The following is a 24,622-nucleotide window of genomic DNA, read 5'->3' as shown; positions in this document are numbered from 1 at the left end:
ACTGCTGTCCTGCAATCATTTGGAGCACGAGCAATATTTACTGACACGTCATTCAACACCCATCACTCCATATGCTGTTTATATTTTTGTAATATTTCTGTTCTTTTTATCGCTGATATTCATTATCTTTTATCTCATTCATGCCTTATTTTATTCCTTGTAAATATGTGTGAAGTCTTTTAATATAATGCACCATTTGAGGTTGATGCAACTGCTATTCTGTTGTGCTTGCATAATGATGATGGAGTTATTGATTGACTTATTGATTTTCCCTGAGATAGACTTTTTTTTTAATTATTTCTATTGACTGAGAAACTGTTGGTTAAGTCTTGCTTCCCTTAGTTACTGTTGTTAAGCTCTCCTTTCTTGCGCTGCTTGTACACAATGACCTCAGGGTTAGAGTTAAAATGGTGGCAGATTTATCGCTCAAAATGTGTGTAATTTTTTTAAACAGCGGTGGCTTGAATGCATGCAAAATTAATGGAAAGATGCAATAAGCAAAAAGGCCCAGGGTGGTGCAAATTGATGCAAGGATTCGATGCACTAGTTAACTAGAGACCATCTTGCGCTGTGCCATATCAGACCGTAAAAATGGAGAGCCAATGGCCCCTTCCCCACTTCCTACCCCCCTACTACCGGTGCCCTTGCTCAGACCACACCCATCTTCAAACTTGGTCTTCTTTTGATTTCAACTACACACCTGTAAAGTTTCGTTGACTGCATCTTGCACGGTTGTGGCGCTATCATGACATTGGGCCCAATGCATCACGTGACTGACACGTAAGTTGCAGTACCGCCGTTTGGCCACTACGAAGGTTGGGATCGACAACCGGCGCACTTCCTGGGGGCTTGGTTTTATCCAGCGACTCCTGGTCTTTTTATCAGCCGGGAAGAGAAAGAACGATCAGACCCGTTGCTGGTGTGAGTTCATCACAGTAGGAAACACACAGACATCATAGCTTCAGAGAGAGACATCTCTTTAAGCAACTTTTGGGTGTGTAGTCTTTCAAATGACATATTTTCAGTCTGATACCTTCAACAGTTTTACAAGAAACTTTCTTGATTCGCAAAATTATGTTTTAAATAGACAAAAATCATATGTGTGATTCATGGCGCTATTCAAACGGGATCAAAAAAATTATTGTCTCTTGCCATCGACTACCGTACATATTTTTTTTAAAATAAGGTCCCATGGGGTCTACCGGAAGGGGCGGGACTTAGGCTCTCTATTGGAACAGCAGGTAAGAATCATTCCCAACAAACTGACTTGACACGACACCTGTAAGCTTTGAACACACAAACAAAATATAACCTATTTTCTTATTTCTCGTTCAAATTACAAAACCATACATAATCCCACATGCACACACACAAAAACACCCATTATATGAAGTGATTTTTGTGAAGCAGAGACGTGGTGACACCTCGCGGTTGCATGAGTCTCCGTATTTGTGTGCGTGAGACACAAAAGGTGCATGTGTATGAGTGTACGGTATATATACAGTATATATGTGTGTCCCATGCATCATCAGTGAATGTGACAGAGTGCTTACTGCTGTAGCAAATAAGTGCAGAGCGAGCGACCGGTGGAGTCCAGGGATCACACCGAGCAATCGGACCACAACGCACTGCAGCTGCGATCAATTTAGGATGCGAGGGAGTGTGTGAGGGAGTGTGTGAGTGAGGGAGATGGGGGTTGAGGGAGGTGTGGTGGCCTGATGGTCCCATAATGGAAAGGTCACAGGTTTGATCCCTGAGGAAGCAAGAGACAAGACTTCCATTAGAGAAAGGACTCCTGCCCTGTTTGAACCCGTCAGTCTGCGCACAGCAGTTTAGTGACTAACAGGAGTTTTAGTAAACATGTTTAGACTTGAACTCCGGGACTTCCTGTTTGAAGTCAACTACCATTTTTTTTTTTTATTTCAGATTGCACTCCTCTGATTATAATACAACATTTTCAAAGTGACATTGGAGAAAACATGGTGCAATCAAGAATAAATGTGTTTATTTGTCAAAGCAATCAAAGCAAAAATGCAGATGTGAATATTTGGGTTTCCCCTTCATTTCCTCTTATTCACTTTTCAAGGTGGTTTCCACCGTTATGGACTGACTTATTAATAAATTAATAAATTGAATAAAAATCTAAATTAAATTAAATAAATAAAATTAAAAAAGTAAAAAAAAATGCATTAATAAAATAAATTAAAATATTGGTAATATTTAAAGTTATGTCAAATAGAAATGAAAAATAAATATAAAATGTGTAAAAGTGTAAAAGTCCACATTATATTCCTCTTCTTCTTTAGTTGGATTTATTTCCCCTCAACAGGTTTTATTTTTCCTTTAGCAGAATTGCATTAAACCTTATACTCTACAAAAATATTTTATACATTTATTTTCACTCTAAGAAAACATAAAAAAATTATAAGGCATCCAAGCGAAACCTCAAAGATATTGTTTCTTTTTAAAATGTTTTTATTTCCAGATTATTTGATCATATTTATGCAGTAATGTATCTTTTTATTTAGTCCATTATAAGTCATGTTTGGTCTTCTATACCCCCGTGGCAAGAGTTGTTCGCTTTGAGATCAAAGTTGAGGCACAAGTCCTGTTTCCCCAGGGAAAACGCTCCATCAAAATGACATTTTCTTGTGATTTTACAAAGACCACGACTATGTTGTATTATCTGTATGCTCATCTATGGAAAGGGCACGAGAGGAGACTTTACTGCTAGCTGTTTGTTTCAGACATTTATGAAATAATCAGAGAACACAAACAGTTTTGAAAAGAGAAAGACTCAAATTTCACTTTATTATAAACACTGGAGGCCATATTTGCATTTTTCATTAATAAGCTGCTCTAATGTTACAGTATAATGCAGTCGGCATCACATACAGCAGAGTGACTACAAGAGCTTACAAATGAGCATAAGAGAGAAGGATGTCTGGCAACAGCCCGTTCTCATTCCCAGTGCGTCAAACATCGATGGTTTTGTCACGCTGCTCGGAGTCTGGTAGCAAAGCACAAAGCACCCTTTAGCTTCTGTATAAGACGCACCGGGCTTTCAAGTAACTACAATGTAAACCAATCTGCGTCAATATTAGACACTCAGAGAAAGCGGTCGGGGAGCGTGGTGACGTAGTGTAAAGAGCGGGAAAACCCCCGAAGGGCGGGTGGGACAAATAAAAATACCAGCCCAGTCGCACAGCAGTTTGTGAAATAGTCACAAAATGTAATGTTAATTAGTTAGCGTACATAGACAGGAATTTCCCATTTTTTTCGTGATGGTCAGCATGAAATCAGTGTCTAATAATTGTGAACCCGTGAAGTATAGAGAGCGGTGAACGCCGCGTAGGGAGAAGGTCGGGCTGGATGGGTGGGTCAAAAAACAGACTTTCACCCAGGAGGCCGCTGTTTGTGTCACGTGTGAAACCAGAAGTCAACATTGATTTATGTCACGCAACTTACCGCTCTTCCGGAGTTATTTTAACCCAAACCCTGACCTTTTCCTATACCTAACCAAGTTGATCTTTTCCTAAGCCTAACTAAATAGTTTTATTTTGAAAAGACTGGAGCGGAAATTGACATGTGTTGCTGGACATTCATAGGAAAATGCAATGAAAATACGTCACTAAAAGTCGTGCTGAGCGTCACGAAAAAAAAGTGGAAATTCATGTCTATGTACACAAATCAAACAGATTAAACTTCATGATTATTTCACAAATTGCCGCGGGGCAAGACCAACAATGTGTTGTTTGTCTTGGAGTTTCACTTAACAAACGTAGTATTTTTAACCCAAACCATCATCTTTCAACCATCTTTTTTATGTCATCTTAACTATGTTCACTGCGACTACAGTTGTGCTTCATAGTTTGATGCACTGGGCTACCCAGTGCATTAGAAAGTGACACCAACGGGTCCTGACAAAGCGTCAGTAAGTGACGAGCTGGGATGAAAACGGGTTGCTGGCACACAGAGATGAAGTGTTTGACTTTTCTAATCTTATTGTCTAAGTTGTATCTCGAATAAGAGAGTGACCTGTAACTGATGCTCTCTTACATGCAAAGTAGCTGCAAGAATGAACGATTAGTTATCCATTCCCACCTCTGTTTAGCTGCTTATAATTAGTAACTGATCACATTCATGATCAACATCTGCGCGGACAAACACACACACTAAGAAGTTGGACGTCGGCTGCTATCACTACCTGCAGCGCTAAGCACACGTGCACACATAGCCTACTTATTCAGGTGAATTAAGCACTTCAGCATGTGTTTATGATTATCATGCAGCAGTAATTCTCATAGGAAGAAATACTAAACATCAATTTTAGGTTAATTAAATATCTAACTTGTGGAGGTCCAACTGTGCCTAACACCCTGTGTTCATAAGGAGATGGTAGATATCTTCACATTTTTTGTTTTGGCATCTTATTGCCTACAAATTCACGTCTTTATAAAGCCTACAAAGCTTATGTTTACAACAACAAATGGTACATTAATAATACCTGATATGCTTTCAGTCCATATCAGTATCTTATCACTTCGCCAACTAGATAAATCTTATTCTGACCAGCAGTTAATGTGTCCTCAAAAATATCCGCTCGTGTGTCGACACACTCAGTAAAGTGCGAAACAATACAGCATCTTATCATAAAAACATACAACCATATCGCTAGCTGACATTTCCCTGATTTGATATTCATTAACAGCAGAAAGGCGTGGGCATTTACAGTGTTTAAACATAAATGTAAGCTTATGTGCACACACACCTGGACATGCACGCATTCACAGCAGACACACACGCCGTAGCTATCAGCAGAAACTTCTCATTATTCAGGTAATAATAATAATAATAATAATAAAAAAACATAAATGTTCAAGTAAATGTGAGTCATTCAACAAGCTGCCCTGTTAGCTAATGATGAGCATGCGTGTGTGTGTATGACACAGCAGGTAACAGCAGGTATTCACAGTACAGTCTACTGCTTCATGTTCCTCCGTTCATTAAAAAGCATCGTCTCGAGCGCTCGGAGCGGTGAGTCATCCAGGCAGGTCAGTGTCGGCGCGATGATCCGAATAACATCAGGAACTCGTAAGCGCTCGATTACCGCTAAGTTTGTCCTCTTGAGGTCACTTCCTGTGAGACATACAGAGAGAGACGGCATCATACTGTATGTGCAGGGTGAGAAAATCTATTATGTAACTGTAAAATCCTCGACTGAAGTGTTTGAGGAAGGGAAAATTCTGATTTTTTTTCACCCAAATTTAGGATAGTGTAAAAGAGGAAACATTTAAAGTTGCACTGATAACAGTTTCTATAGTAACAATGCATCAAATTACTACCTTTATGATGTACCTGCAGGAAATTACAATCCTGTCTCCTACAATAATTGCATTCCCATACAACTAAACGGCGTTGTCAATTACGTTTCGAGGGAAAAATGTTTTATCCCGGATTACGGTCGCACATTTAAACACGTGGTTAACGTTGTAAATTGAAACAAAACAAAACAAACATGAAACAAAACTACTTGTTTAAGTTTAGTAAAAAAATACGGCTGTCAAAGTTAACGTGATAATAACGCAAATTTTGTTTGATTTTTTATTTAATTTCTTTGACGTATTAACGCAATTTGTGATTTTTAGTTTGTAGCAGACTGAGTTTTAAAACCAGAGTGGAGATATTGGTATCAAATGAAACTAGAAAACCTAATGAATCCATTGGTACCAACCATGTCATACTAGCTTGTCGCGAAAGAGGCTAAATAACGCTCCAAACTTGCGCTAAATTTTGGTGAGGAAAAACTGTTTTATTTTCAAAGGGGTCCCTTGACCTCTGACCTCAAGATATGTGAATGAAAATGGGTTCTATGGGTACCCACGAGTCTCCCCTTTACAGACATGCCCACATTATGATAATCACATGCAGTTTGCAGCAAGTCAAAGTACCATTGAATGTCATTGGTGATAAGAGATACCAGGTCTGCAGATAATGTGACCCAGAAAAATCACATATAAGGAGAATAAAAAAGGTCCCAAAATGGACCCCTGAGGCACACCATACTTGTTTTTGACAAAAGGAAAATGTCCCACTTGTTCTGCTTTCAAACAACCATCAGACTTAAAAATGTGACAACCAATAAACTGACTGAAGAAAACAATGCAAAACTTCTCAGAGAAGCTGTGACAGCATGTGGGCAGACAAAACAGCTCTTAAGAACACCAGACAGACGGGTCGGACGAGTCATCCCTTATGTGGTTGTGTTGTCAGAGAAACGTGGGAGGGTTTTGTAACTATCGCTGCATCAAACTCAGAAAACACACAGAAAACAGCTGCTACATACTGAACAGTATACAGACTGGCATTGTTTTTATTTCGCAGACTGACTACATAAAACTTGCATAAGAGCCTTTACAAAGTGGGCAGCTGTTTTTCTTGTTTTTTTGTTTAGTTTAACTTACCTGTTTCGATGTGGTCCGTATGTGTCCAGCATGAGCTTGCTGGCCTGTTCCAGGTTCAGCTGGCAGCGCTGCAGAAGCTCCTCACACTCGGCTCTCGACCGTAGACCCAGACGAAACAACTGCTCCGTCTACGACACAAACAGCAAGAGGACATTTTATGTCTTATATGTATTTTTATCGTCCTGTGTCTGTTTTAGCTGAGTATCTGGGTAGAATCGATACAACAACACTGAGCTCTGTATCCTCGCTGTTACACTGCCTGCTTTCTACCTCCTCAGCCTCCATCTGCATTACCATTTACTTGTTAGTGAATTTTGAATGCTTGTCTTTATTTTGCTTTTGGTTTCATTAACTGTTGTGTATCTCAGGCTCTGTCAGGGGGAGTTTTGTGAGCTCAGGGACAATCTGTGTGTCAAGTTTGCTCAGATTTTGTCCAGAGCATCACATGAGCAGAGACACACCGCCAAAATAAAATGCGTATTGCTGCAATAAATGTTTAAAATTTTGACATTAGTGTTCTGGCATAATTGCGTAATTGTTTCGTGTCCTTTGCTCCACTCACACCCTTCATTTTTGTATCACCCAGTATCATCTACTTTTTTGGGGCTGTGCTCTGTTATTGGGGCGTGTGTACTCTGAGTTTGGATGAGATCCCGGTATTTCCTGGGAATTCTTGCCAAAATCAACTGCTCCTTTCTGGAGAAAAATAGCTGTGGGAATTTACTGTATCCACAGTTCTGCGTTTCATATCAAACTTAATTTATGGTAATCACAGTTTTCGTTGTAAGAGTGCAAAAACTTTAAAATCACAGGAGAAATTTCTGCTCATTTTATATTTTTATGTTACAGAGGACCTATAATGTTCATTTTCATATGTGTATTTTGGGTTTGAACTAGAACATGTTTACATGCTTTATTGTTCAAAAACGGTTTATTTGCTTTACTTGCTAGTTGTATTTTAGCGTTATTTTATTAAACTCATATTGCTCATTTTGCTCATGATACTACACTTTTTTTTGCTGATATTTACTATCAATCTTTTATCTTATTCATGCCTTATTTATTCATTACATCATTTGTGTGTAGTCTTTTTTTAATACAATGCACCATATGAGGGGGAAATGCAATGTTGTTATGCTTGCATAATGACAATAAAGTTCTTGAATCTTGAATCTATTTTTCTCATAACGGCTGTGCTCCAGCACACTGATTGGTCAACCAAACCAAACTCTTTGGACTCTGCTCCAGCTCCGCCTTAACTAGCTTTGTGTGAGGGCATGCCAAACTAGCCGCTAGGAAGTTATTATGCAAATGTGTTACTTGGTGACATCACCACGTTACGGAAGAAAAGGCGGGACTTCAAATGAGGCATTTCAGGCAGTTCAGGAGCAGTGTTTCTGTAGGGCAGAGTATTTGATTTGGACTTTGGGCTTTGCAGACCTTTTACATGCACAAACAACTATATAACACACTAAAGAAAAGGGAAAAAACACACAAGCATAATAGGTCCTCTTTAACTTTGTAGCAAATGTTATTTAACTTTTTTGTTTTAAGCTACCTGGTAACAACATTTACTCAACAACAAAACAGATATGCAGACAGATACCTTCAGGTGATTTACGGCCTCAGGGACGCTCCAGTTGTGACTCTGCAGAGCTGCCAGACACTCCTCCAGCGTGACACCGTGCACCGCTCCTTGGACCTGTCAATCACACCATGAATTTATTATGAATGAAGGATTAGAGTTAAAAGACACACTACTGGACATGTGGATTGTTTGTATTTTCAACAACAGTAACTATCATATAAGGATAAAAAAAGTTTCCCCGAATTTGTAAACAAAGCGTTGAACAAGTAGAAATGCTTCGTTTACAATATTTACACAATTATTCATAATATAATAATATACGTAAAATGATAATTTAGTGAGAAAACACTCAGATTTACAGTTTTAATAAACTTGCTCAGTCACTTGTACAATAATTCAAATTTGCAATTCATCATCAAGTGCAACAGATTTTCTAATTAACCAAAAGCACTTTGAAGTTTACGCAGTCAAATACACACTCCGTCCAACTGTGAGGAAACTAGTAATAAAGTTAATGATGTTCTTAATTTAATCCTAAATTAACATAAAAACAATCATTCATCCAGACAGAGGAGGAACAAGAGATAAAGTTTGACAATGATGAGAATCTGCTGCTTATAAAACTAATGATTAATACGGGGATTTAATTGAAGAGGAACTTTTAAATGTTATCAGAAAGTTACGTGACTGATTTGTCTGCGTGTGGCATATAAGAAAAGAAAAAACAATGTGATGATATTTGAATAAGGAGGAAAAGAGAAAAAAAATATATTTTCCTCTCCCGTACCTGTGCAACGCTCTGCTCCTGTTGCATGCTGGGAGCTGCAGTTCGCCCATTGTTGTTGTTGTAGGAGGAGTTTGGTTTGGCGCCGCCGGGATGCTGAATCATGGGTTTGACTGCCGCCATATTGGCTGCTCCATATCTGAAACAACATATGGTTTATTATTAATAGGGAGCTAGATCCAGGACACCTTGCTGGTTAACCGAACTAGTTAGACAGTGTTTCATATCAGAAACACACCTTTCCAGAAAAGCTGGTCGCTCCGGCAACGGGGCGGGAGTAGAGTTCTGGGAGCTGTCAATCAGCGAGGATAGGCCACGCCCCTCACGAAAGGCAAGAGGATCCAGTAAGGAGCTGGATGAGTAGGAGGAACCACGAGCTACGGGCCGTGAGGAATGTGATGTGGCTTGAGGCTGGGGGGAAGACGCGTTGGAGGACAGAAGCGGACCCAGGAGTCCGGACGAGCGGCGTGGGGAGACGGAGAGGGGAGGAGGAGGCAGGACAATGGGGTAGGAGGACATCGGCGGCACCAGCGGGAGGGGAGAGGAGGAGCGGGAGCCTGGCTGAGAGTAGGCGTGGTCTCTGGGTGGGATCTGAGGGGGCGTGTCTACGTCGTCGCCCAGGGAGATGGAGCTGGAGCGCGCCGGCGGGTGGGAGGTGCGGGCGGTGATGTTGCGCTTGGAGGGACGCATCGGGGGGACGGGGCTGCGAGGAGGCAGCACGGGCCGGTCCTCGAAGCAGCAGGAGAAGGACGAGGTGGAGGTGGGGGAGGGAGGAGGCAGGTAGATCTGTCGGTGGGGGCCCAACGGAGCCAGGGGTATGGGGAGGGGGGAGGAGGGGAGGGAGCGGCCCGTTGCCATGGGAACCTGCAGCTTCACCATCACCTGCACCCACAAAGACAGACAGAGAAGTATTAACATGTGTTTGTGTTTATCGTCACGGAGAGAGAAAAAACATCACTTTCTCCACCTCTCTCTGTAGTTCTTGGAAGAGGTCAGCCGACTGCGACTCGCTCCTGCACGCCATATTGGCGCCGGGCGTGACCGCGGTCTCCTCAGTGAATCCCTTGTTGATAGACCGCACCTCCTGGTCCTCCGATTGGTCCTCGAGCTCCGTAGTAACCTCGTCGTACGCCGGCTGAGGGAGAGGCCAGTCCAGGATGGACGGAGTGTCCTTAGGATGAGAAGGATGGAGAAGGTGAGAGACAGTGATGAGACAAACGACGCGAGCTTGTTTGATTACAACTAAACAACTTCACAAAAGGCAAAGATAGCAACATTTTTTAGGTTGCAAACATGTATAAACAACATATCAGAACTCCATCCAAACTCTAGCTTAGATGAGATGATTGAAGGAAGCCAGAAGATGAGAGAGAGAAAGAGAAAAGAGGAAAAGTTCCTGTGAAACCCAAAGTGAACCACTAAAGCTTGAAAATGTGCAAATGATCAATCAATGAGCTCAAATCCATCACAATGCACCCGCCCTGGGCTCATCAAAGGACAAAAGTTGAACCTATTCAAAGCATTTCTTAGCCAAAGGCTAAAGGCTGGACTTCCTTTTCAGAATACGAAAGTGCGAGGTGGCCTTTGACTTGACTTTAAAGGTTACGTAATGCCGGAACACAATTGCGTTCTGCGTGTGTTGGCGTGCGACGGGAGAACCGGAGGGTCAAAAGGTAGCTGAGATCACCAGATCAGATGTGACATCATGCGTGGGAATGTAAAACCGCTCGCTATCCTGTGATTGCAGCTGTGACAATGAATGAATGTGAAACAGTATGTGGTGCTTCAGAAAATGTTCATCATCCTTCACACCGTCACAGTGAATACAGAAAATACTGTCAACAGCTATAAGAAAAAAACTATTTTTGCCGTGTTTTCTAGGAATAAAATGTTCTATAAATCAGAATGAATGAACAAAGCACTCAGTAGAAACCTTCAGAATACAGATAGGAATGAAACTGGAAGGTTTGGTGGATGTAAGTGCTGCTGAAGTGGAGGTTTCTGGCTCAGAGTCTGAGAAAACGGCCTTTAAAGATATGGATTGTAAAATTCCATACATTTTGAAGACACTACAGGTGAATCAGGTAAAAATATAACTAACAGATACCACTATGAAATTTCCCCAGTTGATTAAGACAATTATTTTTGTATACAAGTTTTCTGAGATGTTATGTTTAAATATGCAAAGTAGGCATTATCTAATGATGACTTTTGGTGAATTTAGGAGAAATCTGCAGAAGCAAATAGACAAAGTAGTAAAATGAGTAGCTTTTACTCTTCTTTAAAGTTAAAGTATTTTTACTGCACCTTCAGTGTGTCGTCATCCGGCTGCCGCGTCTCAGTGAGCGGCGAGGGCGTGGTGGAGCTGAAGCTGTCATCGGTGAAGTCGATGAGCGACACCTCGCTCTTGGCCGAGCGCACGCCGCTGGACCCCTCCCACGGTCGGAGCTTCAGCCCCAGGGACACTCCCAGCCTCTTCAGCCCCGACGAGGTGCTGGTGTCGTCAGCGTCGTCGTCGTAATCGTCCATCACGCAGTCGTAGAACGGCTCTGGACACACAAACACACACACACATGTAAACGCCGGAGTCAGGAGACAGAAGCTTGTATTTAAAAGGACAGATTGACACAGAAGAAGAAGAGGAACACTTACTCTTCAGCAGGACGGCAGGTTGAGGAGGACGAGGAGGAGGTTGCTCTGATGAAGAGAGTTTTAGGCATTTAGTTTGCATTAAAATAACAGAAGAATGATATCAGTTTTCTACATGAATGTGAAGCTATATTTACTGTAATATATCATAAAATGACCATTACATGTCCTCAGAGATTAAGGAAACATGCTAAATTAAAATACTCACTTCTCTGACAACAATGCAACAGACAGTTCTCCTTTGAAATTTCAATTCGTAAAATGTTTCCTGTCAGTGTTTTACTATTATATCGGATGTTTCTGGATTCATATTACTGCTGCATTAATGTTGCATTTTACTGCGGTAGATGTTTGTAACTCCTTTATATACTGTTGGCTGGTTTAATCTACAGCAATGCATCATGGTCTATAAGATCATCATACGTTTGTAGTGTCGCTGTCCTGTGATAACCACGGATCTCTAAACTTTTCATGCATTTTCCAGCTGATCAAAGAGTATAGATGATGTATCTTAAGAAGTAGGGGATTTTTATCAACGCATAAAGGAACACTTAATCCTTTAGTTTATCAGAAACAAAATGAGAAATTGTAATCTGAAAAGTAACTACAGCTGTCAGACAAATGTTGCAATGAGTAAATGTACTTGGTTACATTCCACCACTGAGTCTACAGTATGTGTTTCTTACTCTTGGAGCGGTTGGGGAGTTTGGTCGGCCTCGGGATGCCCGAGTCCATCCCAAGGATGTCAGGAGGGTCCATGGGGTTCCCCAAGTACAGACTGGAAGGGAGCAGACAAGTACATTTGATTTAAAGTGGCAGTAGGCAGGATATTTTTGGCATCATTGAGCAAAAAATCCATAATAACCTTTCAGCATATTGTAATTCAAGTGTTCTGAGAGATAACTAATCTCGCCTTCTTCAGCTTTAATGGAATAAAGTTGTAGTCATGAATTAATTCAGCATTAGTTTATATGAGGAACATGTTTATATATAGGTGAAGTAATAACCTATTATTTCTTGTCCTACAGCCAATAGATATTTGTTATGTTGCTGCCAGTAGAAATGTTGATTTGAGCATTGAGGCTTTTTTCTATTCTTGCAGCAGTTGCTCAACAAGTCTATCATCTGTTGGTGAACTGACGCACTGCTGCTCTCCAGTGGAGAGTTACAGTATAAGCAGTACAACAGCACATGGTTCAAGCTTGATAGTATATAGTCATATACATGTACTAGAGTTTGTTGCTAAATAGCTGTTTTTCGTTTAATATTCACTCTATCAAAGGGAAATCTGTCGTTCAAGGTAGATCTGACGGGGTCAAAAGATAATTACAGGAATAAGAAAGTAGCAATCTGTTACTTTTACACAATGTTAATGTTTATTTATTCTGATTTTTCTTTATTATTTTTTTGCCTTTTTCTTGCAAAATATTTGAATTAGTTCACCCCAGAAGCTGAGAGTTTATGACTACACCAACAACCAGCATGAAAATGTGGAAATTAGCACAGATGAACCTCAAACCTCTGTGATCACACGGGTTCAGCACGCAGCACGCCGGCTGTTTTCCACAGTTAATAGTGTGTTTTTGTAGTTGGACATTATAAAGAGAGGGAGGTCTGAACCTTACCACCATTCCATTCCACTGTATGAAAGTCACATTATATGAATTAAACTAAGTGAGTATTATTAACCTGTCGATGCGATCTGCATGTCCCCAGCTCCTGTGAGGGTCCGTGTCTCCGTGTCCGGTGTGGATGAAGGAGTGTTTGAGCGGTTGGCTGATGTCGTGGGCGGAAAGGCCGGCAACTGACGTCACCACGTGACGCGGAAACTGACCGACACGCAGCGTCCCCTTGTTCTGACCTCGCCACCAGAAGTGCTCTGCCCTGAAAACACACAAAGAAGATAATGAAGAAACTACCTTCTACTCTGTTAACCACATGACATGTTGATTGCTTGTATAATCTGTATCCTCACATTCAACACAATTTAACAATAGTGAGACTTTCCCGAGTGCAACACTGTCACATGAATACACTTGTATAAATCAAGCAATAATAATTGTTAACTTGTTGGTTTTCATTTAGGCTATGATACACACACAAAGAAGCCACAATCTTTCTATAATGAGTCAGTAATTGCAGTAATTTTCCACAATGCGAGGAATCCAATGTCAACAAAAGATGCATTTGTTGTCTTGCAGGAATGACCTTCACTCCGAGTACGCACATTACTTTCAAAACCAGTAATGTTAAAACACTGCTTTGTGTACAATAATTAAATGGCATTCCTCTGCATGTGTTGCATAACAAACTCACCTTCCCTCTATGATGGTGATGACATCGTTCATTTTAATCTGGAGTTTGTCGTCCTCCTCAAAGTCCTGCAGAGCTTTCATATCCGTCGGCATGATCTGCAGAACACGTAAACATGTACAGTTAGAGTCTGATGATTTATTACTGGCACCAGCAGGATCGTTAGAGACAAACACGTCATGTCATAGTGTATAATGGTGATTTATTTGTTTCCACTCGCTTTCCCTTTATTGTCCTTTGTTTGCCCGGTGCATCACTTTGCTGCCAAACTACTTTGTGGAGCAACGAGAACACATTTAGTGGTAAATATGATGTCATGTGCAAGATTTAGATTGATTTTCATGAGTTAGAAAAATCAAATCTCTTATTTGTATAATTATAGGGATAGTTGGGGTGAAGTGGGGTTGTATGAGGTACTTATCCATAGTCAGAACCGTACAGTAGATGGCGGTCGGCACGCAACAAACTAACCGATCGAGGCAGCGGTAGACGAGCAGCTCTCTTGTTCTGTGAGGTAAAATTACTTTTTTTTTTCAATGGAGTCTGATTGCTTTGGCGAGAGCATAGATGGATACAACAACTGATATTGATTTTTTTAAGTGTGAGCCTTTCTTTTAGGTGTCTAAAATGCGTTTTCCTGCTGCCCACGTCCACAGCAGTACATTGCTTTGCTTCTGTACGGTAACTCCTGTCTGTTTCTCCAAGCTGGGGGCGTGCCGACCGCCATCTACTGTAGGTAATACACTGACTATGGATAAGTACCTCATACAACCCCACTTCAAAACACCTGAACTACCCCTTTAGAGGTATTTCTGTGGAGTTTATGAGTGGAATCTGATTGAGTTTGTTTAAACAGAGATGGTTCAGAAATGGTCGTGTCTAGAAGGTAACCCACGAGTTTGGGAAACTCTCGTAAGATGGATCTCGTTTAGACTAAAACTACGGTGCTACCTCCAGCAGGAAGTCTCTGAGGGCGATGAAGGTCGGCCTGTCCTCAGGTTTGGGGCTCCAGCACTGCAGCATGACGTTGTAAATATCCTGAGGACAGTCGTCTGGTTTCGTCAGCCTCTCGGCGTCCACGTCCACCTTGTGGAGGATCTGTAAACACACACATAAATAACAGAAGCATCATTATTACATGGTGGATTTTTATGAGAAGCTGCAATTGTTTTGTGCGTTAAGCTTTTTCAGAAAACATAATATGCAAGAATATTATCCAAAATGTGAATTTCTTCCTCCCTGAACTTTTATGGTAAACTATAAAAGATGTGTGTGTGCATATGCATGCACCTGGCTCCCATTAAGGCCCAGCCACGGCTCCTGTCCGTGGGTGAACATCTCCCATAGAGTGACCCCGAACATCCAGGTATCAGACGAGTGAGAGAAAGTACGGGACTTCAGAGACTCCGGAGCACACCTGGAGAGAGACGAGGACGGAGACAGAGAGGAAAAGAACTGTTTGAATCACTGGAGCTCGGCTACAAAACTACAAACTGACACATTATTTAGTGCGACCAAGACACTCTTCTCACCACGGGAAAGGGATCTTGTGGCCCTCCTCCATGATGTATTGGTCAGTGTGTGTTGGCAGCGCTCTCATCAGGCCAAAGTCTCCGATCTTCACCGTTTCATTGGTGGACAGCAGAACGTTGCGGGCGGCAAGGTCCCTGTGGAGGAAACGCCTCTGCTCCAGGTAGGCCATGCCGCACGCCACCTACACACCCATTCAGAGTCAGAAAGAGACAGTAAAGGAATGGAACTAAATACATTTACTCAAGTATTTTACTTAAATATACATTTGAGGAACTTCTACTTGAGTATCTCCATTTTATGTAACCCAATACTTCTACTCCACTACATTTATCTGATAGCTTTGTGTGTTTTATCTTGTTGGTGTTTAACTGACCTGCACGGCGTAGTTACACAGAGAGGAGATGAGGATGTGACCCTGACGCTTTCTCAGACGATCCAACAGAGAACCCAGAGGGGCCAGCTCAACCACCTACACACAAACACACAGGAAATAAAACACTCCACTCATTATTATCTATCCTACTTTTGCATGAACATGTTTGAGAATGAATGTGTTTTACCATCTTCATGGGCTGTGTGAGGACGATGCCGTACAGCCGGATGAGGTTCTGGTGGCTCAGCGAATGCATGGCGTTCACCTCTCTGATGAAATCGTCCAGACCGTCAGAGTCCAACACACTGGCCTTCAGACACTTCACCGCCACCGACAACTAGAAAGACAGACATTTCATACACTCTGCACAATCAACGCCATGTCATGTGTTTCCTTGTTGGTGTTTCCACTCTGTGTCTCTGCGTCTCACCACTCTGCCGTTGGGTCCGGTCCACTCTCCTCTCCGCACCACCCCAAATGTGCCGTCTCCCAGCCGCTCAAACAGCTGCAGCTCCGACTCTCTGATCAGGCAGGTGAGCGAGGCTGCCGGCTCGCTGTTGGCCGGTGCCGCGCCGGACGACGCCCCCTGAGGGACGGGCTGCTGGGGGTCGGCGTCGGGGCGTTTAACCGGAAACACCTACGAGTCCAGGAGCAGAAACCGGTGACTGTAGGTTGCTATTCTAATCCTCATAAACTGAAAGATTTTTTATTTGATTTATTTATGCATCCAAGGGATAACATGGAAAAGTGAAAACACCTATTTCCAAAATGCAGGATAATAAGATGACAAATACATTTAACTAATAATATATGTTATAATATATATTAATATTAAACTTAACACTAAAATCTTAAAACCAAAACTACATCAATACAAACTACATCCAATATACCTTAAGTTAGAATTCCCGTCACAGGGGAAAGTCTAGTTTATTGTTTGAGACGGTGACGGTGAAGCAGCCAGCTTATTGTTTACTTTAAAGATATTAAAATCTCTGAAATCTCACTATATGTTGCTCTGAATAATGTTGTTATTAATTTGTTTCTTTTAGGGAACGTCGCAGTGCTGCAGACGGCGGTAGTCTTCAATTTGTTCCATTAAGGGTTGAGGTTTTCTCTCCAAGTACAACTTAATTTGCCTTTTACTAAAATATGAGGTTAACAAGCTGCTCTGGTGTTTTGCTAAAATAAAAAAAATATACTGTATATATTGTCATTATATAAGATCCATTTTACATTTATCCATTTCTTTAAATATACACAGTCACAGTTGACAGTCAGTTTAATATGAATTAATGTAATTTATCTCATTTGGCATTCAAACTTTTGTTCAGCAGGTGGTGAGACATTGGGGGTTATGGAGTCAGAGAGTAAATGTTACCAAATAAAAGACTGTATGCAATAAAAGCAATGTGATATTTAACTAATCACTCTTTGGAAATTTGTGAAAAACTGTCTTTGCAATAAGCAAAATATTTGTGTGTGTGAAACCAATTCCAAAACTCTTCAGTTGAGGTGTTAGTAAGATTTCACTGATACAGGGCGTAATGTAGTTTTTAAATTACTTGAGACTTGATGATTCTCTCAAATCATCGTTTGGTCACATGAGGTAGGTATGGGTTACCATGGTTACATGTCTCCAACCGGCAAGGAGGCTCTCAGGAAGTGACGTGGTAATTACTGCTCAGTGTGTCCAAAAAGACACATACTACTGTTTATTCACACAAAAGGATGTTGAATGATAGTACACATATTGAGTATGCAGTGCTGGTGCTAGTATATGATTTCGGACACTGCCTATGTGTGTGTGTGTGTGTGTGTGTGTGTGTGTGTGTGTGTGTGTGTTTTTGCACCTTGCTCATCCAGGACTTGCGTTTATAAAGGGCTCTTCTCCTCTTGACTGCCTCCCAAAGCCTCCTCTGACCTGCTCCGACACAATCACAAACAAAGAAAACATCTTGTATTTCCAATTTGAGCTAATTCACACTGAGGACTTACATAAAGCATGAATAAACTTGAATGTATTATGCTCTAAATATTCCTTCTATACAGTCGTCTTTAGTAAAATGGGAGCCGGTACTGATAGAACGTACCCGGGCGTCCCATGCCGATCTTCTCCAGGTCTTCATTCTTGACGTAGTCGAAGTGGGAGAGTCGCGTGACGTTGAGCTCGTCGCGGATCCGCAGGAGGTACTGCTGCAGCTGCACATCTGTCAGCAGCTCCAGCAGCCACTCGGTCCCCTCCTCGCACTGCATCTGCACACACACACACGCACACACACACGTTTACCTTGGGTTACTATACATGTGAGGACAAATCGCCATCGGTGCATACATACAAGATTCTGATTTTAACTGTGTGTTTAGTAAACAAGTGATTGAGACCATAAACTCATGTTTACAATGTTTACTGAGGTAATAAATCAAGTGAGAAGTAGGCTCATTTTCTCATAGACTTCTATACAATTTGACTTTCATTTTGCAACCAGAGTCGCCGCCCCCTGCTGGCTGTTAGAAAGAATGCAGGTTTAAGGCACTTCAGCATTGGCTTCACTTTTCAGGCCACATAAAATGAGACTTATGTCCCTTTAACACACCTATACCTTTATGCAATCACATGATCAGCCCTCAACCAAACATATTAACACTGATCACGGTTTCAACTCTCTACTCATTTAGCCTTTAATTCAAAATAAGAGCGCGCTGTTACTGCAGATAACTTCATCCAGGATTAACACATCAACACATTAGATTAGATGAGAATAAACAGCATTATTTGAGCCGGTTAACAGCATGTTAGGCTGAAGTACAGGGCCCAGCAGGTTGGGGACTACCGGGACTAAACGATTCATTTAAATTAAAACAAAAAGGACTATATGTAGTCTGTAGCTGCAGCTCTTCCATCACCATCAATACACACACACCATCACAAACACACTTGCATCCTCACACAGCATCTACACACACATACTGTAATTACAGAGAGAGAAGAAGAATCACTGCACGTCCATCCACAACTTCACATTTTACCATTTGTCCCCCGCCACTCTCTCTGATCCTCCCGTCTGTCTCCTCTTCGTCCTCATCCTCCCCCTCCGCCTCTCCTCTGGTGTAGGGGAGTCGCTGGTACATATAGCTCTCCCCCATGCTGGAGAAGCTCCTCTCGTCCTTCGCCTCCTCTCTCTCTCTCTCTTTATTTGGCTCCTCTTTTTCTGTCTAGCTGCTATTCAGAGGAGGCGTTAGCTCCGAGTCTAGTTTGCTAATCTCCTCTCTGCTCCATGACCTTCCTCTGCTCAAATCGATAGGCGCATGCACACGCACGTTCACCAGCGCACCGGGAGGCATTTGACGCCTCTCTCTCTCTCTCTCTCTCTCTCTCTCTCTCTCGTCGTATCACCTAAAGCTATCTATGAACTCTCTCCAGCTTCCCTCCCACCGGGTCTTTCTCTCCCTGCTGACTCACGGCTTCCTGCAGCGTCGGACACCTCCATACTTCCCTTCTCTCTCTCCATCTTTTGCCTCGCTCCTAGCTCTCCATCTCCTCTTGGCTCAGCAGCCGAGCCCACCGTCTGACGATAAATAATTCAGCAGCGCTAACAAGAGGATGAGAGGGAGGGAGAGGGGAGAGATCCTGGAGGAAGGAGGGGAGAAAATGTAGATACAAATAGGTGGACAGATGGATGGGTAAATGGATGAATGGCCAGAGAGCCAGACAGAACTAACAGGGAGACAGTTCCCAGCATGCATTTGATAGATGAAGACATGAAGATGATACATCAACTCAAACTGGCATAACATTTCTGAAAGATGGAAATATGATGTGGTGAATTTGAGAAATCAGCTTTGAACTGATTTCAGGATCATTTTTAAAGAAATGGTTTCATTCAATAATACATAGCTTGTTTAATTACTGAAGTCTTTAATCAAGCAGTGTGGTTATATATCATTGTAAAATGAGTATTGTTTGGGTTTAGAAAAACAAAACAAGCAATAGTAGGACATAAATTTGATACCTGAAAAATCCTTATTTTTAGTTATTTTGGCATTTTCCAAAATTTCCTGGCCTTTTTTAGAATAAACAATTTGTCAATTAATTGAAAAAAATAATCCACAGATAAAATAATAATGATATCAATTGTTACTTTAAACCTTAGATCCATTTTAAGACATTTATCAAGAAATAAAAGTCAAACCGTTGCTGGTTTCAGCTTCTCAAATGTGAGGATTGCTGCTTTCGCTGTTGGTTGGACAAAACAGGACATTTAAAGATGAGCTCTGGGATCATGATCAGCATTTTTTCACAATGTTGTTACACTTTATAGACAAAACCATTAACTGATTCATCGGAATAATAAATGAAAACTTAAGCAATAATGAAAATAAGTATTATTTGGAGTCCTTTATTCAGCCATGCTAACGGTGCGGCTCTAGAGATGGCGTTATCCATCTGTTGGTTGGTCCGCCACTTTGGTCCAGACTGAAATATCTCAGCAACTCTACGATGGATAGCCATGAAATGTGATGCAGGTGACATTCGTGATCTCCTGACTTTATATGTTGGGCTTTTTAAAGCTAATTCAGATATTTTTGTTAACTAAACATCTTGAAAATGGGAGTGTTTATAGGCAAAAAATCCTAACTAAATTAAAATAAAAGGTACGAATTACAAACCTGACAGTGTAGAAGAGGGTTTTAAACAACATTTACACCATAAAGTATCGAGATAATATTTTCAGAATATATTGAATGAATAAATAAAATGTGAAAATGTGTAATTCATGTTGATTGTGGTGAAGCCAAAGACAATTTTCCACATCGTGGACAATGAAGTTTCTTACTAAAATTTGTGATTAAAAAAACAAAACATGCCAGATCTAAATTGTCTAAATACTTCTAAATCTCCTCTTCATATTCTCTGCATCCACATCTTCTCTAGATTTATGATGGATAATATATTTAACCTGTAAGGGATAATGTACAGCGAGCCGGTCATTGTTGTGAAAGAAACCCCCACAGGAAGCGGAGGGGTCTCTCATTACCCTGAAGGGGTTTCTTTCACAACAATGACCGGCTCGCTGTACATTATCCCGCTTTTTACACGGCTACTTACTTAAGAAATCAATAATTTGATACAAAAACGGTCCTCCGGAGTCTGACATCAGAACTGCGCCCATAGTAACGGTCTGTTATACATAGCAACGGACTGTTATAAAGAGATAACAGACGCCGTGATTAACCAATCAGAATCAAGTATTCAACAAGGCCGTGTAATAAACTAATACATTCACCTCAGTAGTGCACAGGGAAATACAACCTTAACTTAATCTTTATCCCTTCATTTTAATTACATGGATTGTTGCAGACTCCCAAAGCACATATTAAACATCAAGACTGCCCATTCACTGAGCAATAATTTAGTTCTCGTCAGTTAAAGCTGATCCAGCTGCTTGAATGGAGCTCTCCTGTGAGCTTCAATCAAAATATAATCAGCTCAATTAGCTGTCGTACTGTAAGAACTAATATGAAGGTGACTCATGTGAAAATTCACAATGTGAGACGTTGATTTTTATCTTCTACTGAGCATTTAGAAACAAGGAGGGGAAGATAATAAAACAAAAATAATGTACGAGTGTAGATTCATTGAGAAGGAGAATGACATGAGTGAGATACGGAGCCATCACCACTAACAACATTTGACGGCTAACCGGCGCGTACAATATATAACGCCTGTACATTTCACATGTGTGTGTGAATCTGTGGCCTAAATGAGCACAAAATCAGAGCTTTCATCTCTCCGTGTGCTTGAATTTTTTTATCGAGGGCGATGCTCTAAATATAGGAAAGCTAAATTTAGCTTCCATTCAGTGTCATCCATGGAGAGAGGAGCGGAGCTGCTTTACTCTGCTCTCATCTCAGCTTCACATACCTGAGATTCACTCAGATACACGGATGTTTCCCTGCATGATGACGATTTATTCTGCATCTCTGTTTCTGGTTTTCTCTATTCACTGCACAACTGATTTGACCACTGACTCATTAAGGACAGCAGGAAAGCAGCATTCCCGTCATTTTGTACATTTATAGTTGAATTGGGATATAGAGGCAGAGAATAAAGTGGAGAGGGAGCATTCAACAGTAGCTGACATGCTGATTAATTAAACATTAGTAGTAATAATAAGCAGTAATAATTTATTTCGGTCCAATTTTCCATAAGGAATGCACATAATAAAGAATAAATAACTATAAGGTATTAAATTAAATCCACAAGGTGAGTGCAAAAATCATATTCATATTCAATTTACTGTCTTATATGATGAAGAAATACATCACATTTGAGAAGCTGGAACCAGATAAAGTTTGGCATTCTTGTTTGAAAATATACTGTAAAGATTATCAAGATAGTGGGTGATTAATTTTCTATCAATTGACTTAGTCAACTAATCGTTGTGTCTCTAATGTTTACCCAATATATCCGTCATTAAAAGAACAATATTCTCATAGAAAATACACAAGACAAGGATGTTTTGTATGTATTCTTGATGAGATTTAGTTCATATACTCCTCTTGTGAAAATTCAAATTTGCTGGTAAAACAAAGAAAGGTTGCAACTAACGATTATTTTCATTGTCGATTAATCTGTCGATTATTTTCTTGATTAATTGTTTGGTCTATAAAATGTCAGAAAATGGTGAAAAATGTTGATCAGTGTTTCCCAAAGCCCAAGATGACGTCCTCAAACTCAAAGATACTCAGTTTACTGTCATAGAGGAGTAAAGAAACCAGAAAATATTCACATTTGAGAAGCTGGAATCAGAGAATTTTGACTTAAAAAATTACTCAAATTACCAAATAATCGTTTATCAAAATAGTTGCCGATTAATTTAATAGATGACAATTAATCAATTAATCGTTGCAGCTCTAAAAGAAAGCGTCTGAGGAAGTTTTGGAATACACTGCTGTTGGTGCAGTTAAAACCAGCCAGGCAGCCAGTCTTCTCTGCAGTAATCACATACAGTGTGTGGGTGTTTAACTGGTCTCATACAGTGTGTGTGTGTGTGTGTGTGTGTTTAACTGGTCTCATACAGTGTGTGTGTGTGTGTGTGTGTGTGTGTGTGTGTGTGTTTAACTGGTCTCATACAGTGTGTGGGTGTGTTTAACTGGTCTCATACAGTGTGTGTGTGTGTGTGTGTGTGTGTGTGTGTGTGTGTTTAACTGGTCTCATACAGTGTGTGGGTGTGTTTAACTGGTCTCACCCTGCAGACGTCTTCTGGTGGATCAGGAGTTTAAAGCTGCAGTCAGGAGTGACTGAGGTCACTGGAGGTCACCTGGAGGAGGCCATGGATGGAGACACCCCACATCTACACACATACGGAGAAGAGGAAACGGCATTTATTATCAGAAACATATAAAGAGAGTCTAAAATTAGTTAATTTGAGCAGCTGAAGAGAACTGACTTGAAATGAGAGACAGAGATCAACTTAATTATTTTCACCCAAATGATTAATAAACCAAAACTAAACTCGAGCGCCAAGCTGTCGAGTCTCAAGTCCTTGAGTCCAAAACAAGTTATGTTATGTCTTCATAACCAAATTGCAGGTCTGAATGCGGACCATAAAGTAATTATGTCTTCTGTTGAGATTTGAATGTTTCCGCATGAGTCAAGTCTAAATCAGGGTCTGTAGCTACAACTGAGAGCACTGAGGTCACGACCTCTTTATCTTTTATAGGAATTTATTTGGGGTTTTTAGCGACCAGCGAGGTGTTTATATTCTACAATTAAAATTAATTTAATTTGCGAGGTTTTGAGACTCCTGCATCTTCATCAGAATAAAAAAATCAACTTATTTTTGAGGACAGTCGTGTTGAAATGATTTGTTTACACTGTTATAGGCTGCAAATCATTGCAATTATTTCCTTTTTTTCTCATCAACACTTGATATGACTGTACGGAGCCTTAGACGTCCTGAAAGATTATTTGTTTTTATCTTGTGCACACAATTTATAATCTTTTGATTACCAGATAATAAAAAAAAATACATAATATTTTCAGAAATTTGTAGGATTTCTCCAATGAGAACTTTTTTTCCTGAGAGTGTGCAGAAAACTATGAAATAAATCAAAATATTTCAGATCTTCATATTGTGAAATAAAAACACAATAAAAGACGATTTAATTTAATTTAATTTAAAATCTTCTGTGGGTTGAGATGGGAGTCTAAAATTCATATTTTAAAAAAGGAAATATTAGCTCACAGCAATAAGCATCTACATGGATATTTACCATGTTGATGGAGGAGATCTATTCACCTCTACTGAATAGATTTTAATTGATCAGTCTGCTGCTAAAGCTGATTATAGCCTCAGTCACAGTTAATTATCCACCTGCCTGTCAGTCAGTAAACACCTCACCATCACAGTTCCACTCCTCAACACAATAACTTCATTTTATTTATTCATTTATTGCATTTTCTTTGGTGCAACATGTCGCATCTTCCCACATAAAGAGAGAGAAACAAGCTGCCAGAAAGAAACACAACCTCCAGGATACCAACCTGTGCAGACGGACTCAGCAGGAGACCAGTCCTCCTCTTCCTCCGGTTCTTCCTCCGGTCCTTTCCTCGCTCCCTCTGCCGGCTCTCAGCTGCTGCAGCCCGGCGTGAAGCCGCGCTGTTTACCGGGGGATTCGGTTAGATTCCGCGGATCCGTTATCGCTCTTCTCTCCGTTAATTCCGGGACGCTCCTCAGTGCGCCTGTCTGGATGTATGAGCGTCACCGTGCGTAACATCAACAAGGAGAGAGAGAGAGAGAGCGGCTGGACAGGAAGTGCCCTGAATCACCAAAATAAATGCACTTCATGTTTGGAGGTTCAGGCTTTCAAAATAAAAGGTTTAAAGTGATCATAAAAAGTGTAATTTTAAA

The 24,622-nt window shown here is 40.8% G+C and overlaps 1 protein-coding gene across 1 annotated transcript; it reads right to left on the bottom strand.

The window, feature by feature from the left end:
• Positions 1-3,489: 3,489 nt before the first annotated feature.
• tnk2a (tyrosine kinase, non-receptor, 2a) lies at positions 3,490-24,488 on the bottom strand. Its single transcript, XM_037757334.1, has 22 exons — positions 24,256-24,488; positions 22,958-23,062; positions 18,735-19,335; positions 17,798-17,960; positions 17,558-17,628; positions 16,135-16,341; positions 15,892-16,041; positions 15,705-15,800; positions 15,331-15,512; positions 15,089-15,215; positions 14,750-14,896; positions 13,802-13,896; positions 13,175-13,369; positions 12,172-12,263; positions 11,489-11,533; positions 11,144-11,385; positions 9,804-10,007; positions 9,075-9,718; positions 8,840-8,975; positions 8,071-8,166; positions 6,465-6,592; positions 3,490-5,139 (listed from the first exon to the last, which is right to left on the bottom strand). Exons 3-22 carry the CDS (start codon positions 18,849-18,851, stop codon positions 5,133-5,135), a joined length of 3,144 nt encoding a protein of 1,047 aa, XP_037613262.1. The 5' UTR covers positions 18,852-19,335; positions 22,958-23,062; positions 24,256-24,488; the 3' UTR covers positions 3,490-5,132.
• Between the last annotated feature and the right edge of the window lie 134 nt (positions 24,489-24,622).

The sequence above is a fragment of the Sebastes umbrosus genome, chromosome 21 (assembly GCF_015220745.1).
Source record: "Sebastes umbrosus isolate fSebUmb1 chromosome 21, fSebUmb1.pri, whole genome shotgun sequence".
Taxonomy (NCBI): Eukaryota; Metazoa; Chordata; class Actinopteri; order Perciformes; family Sebastidae; genus Sebastes; species Sebastes umbrosus.
The sequence above is the reverse complement of the archived record's forward strand: the minus strand, read 5'-3'. Positions and strand labels throughout refer to the sequence as shown.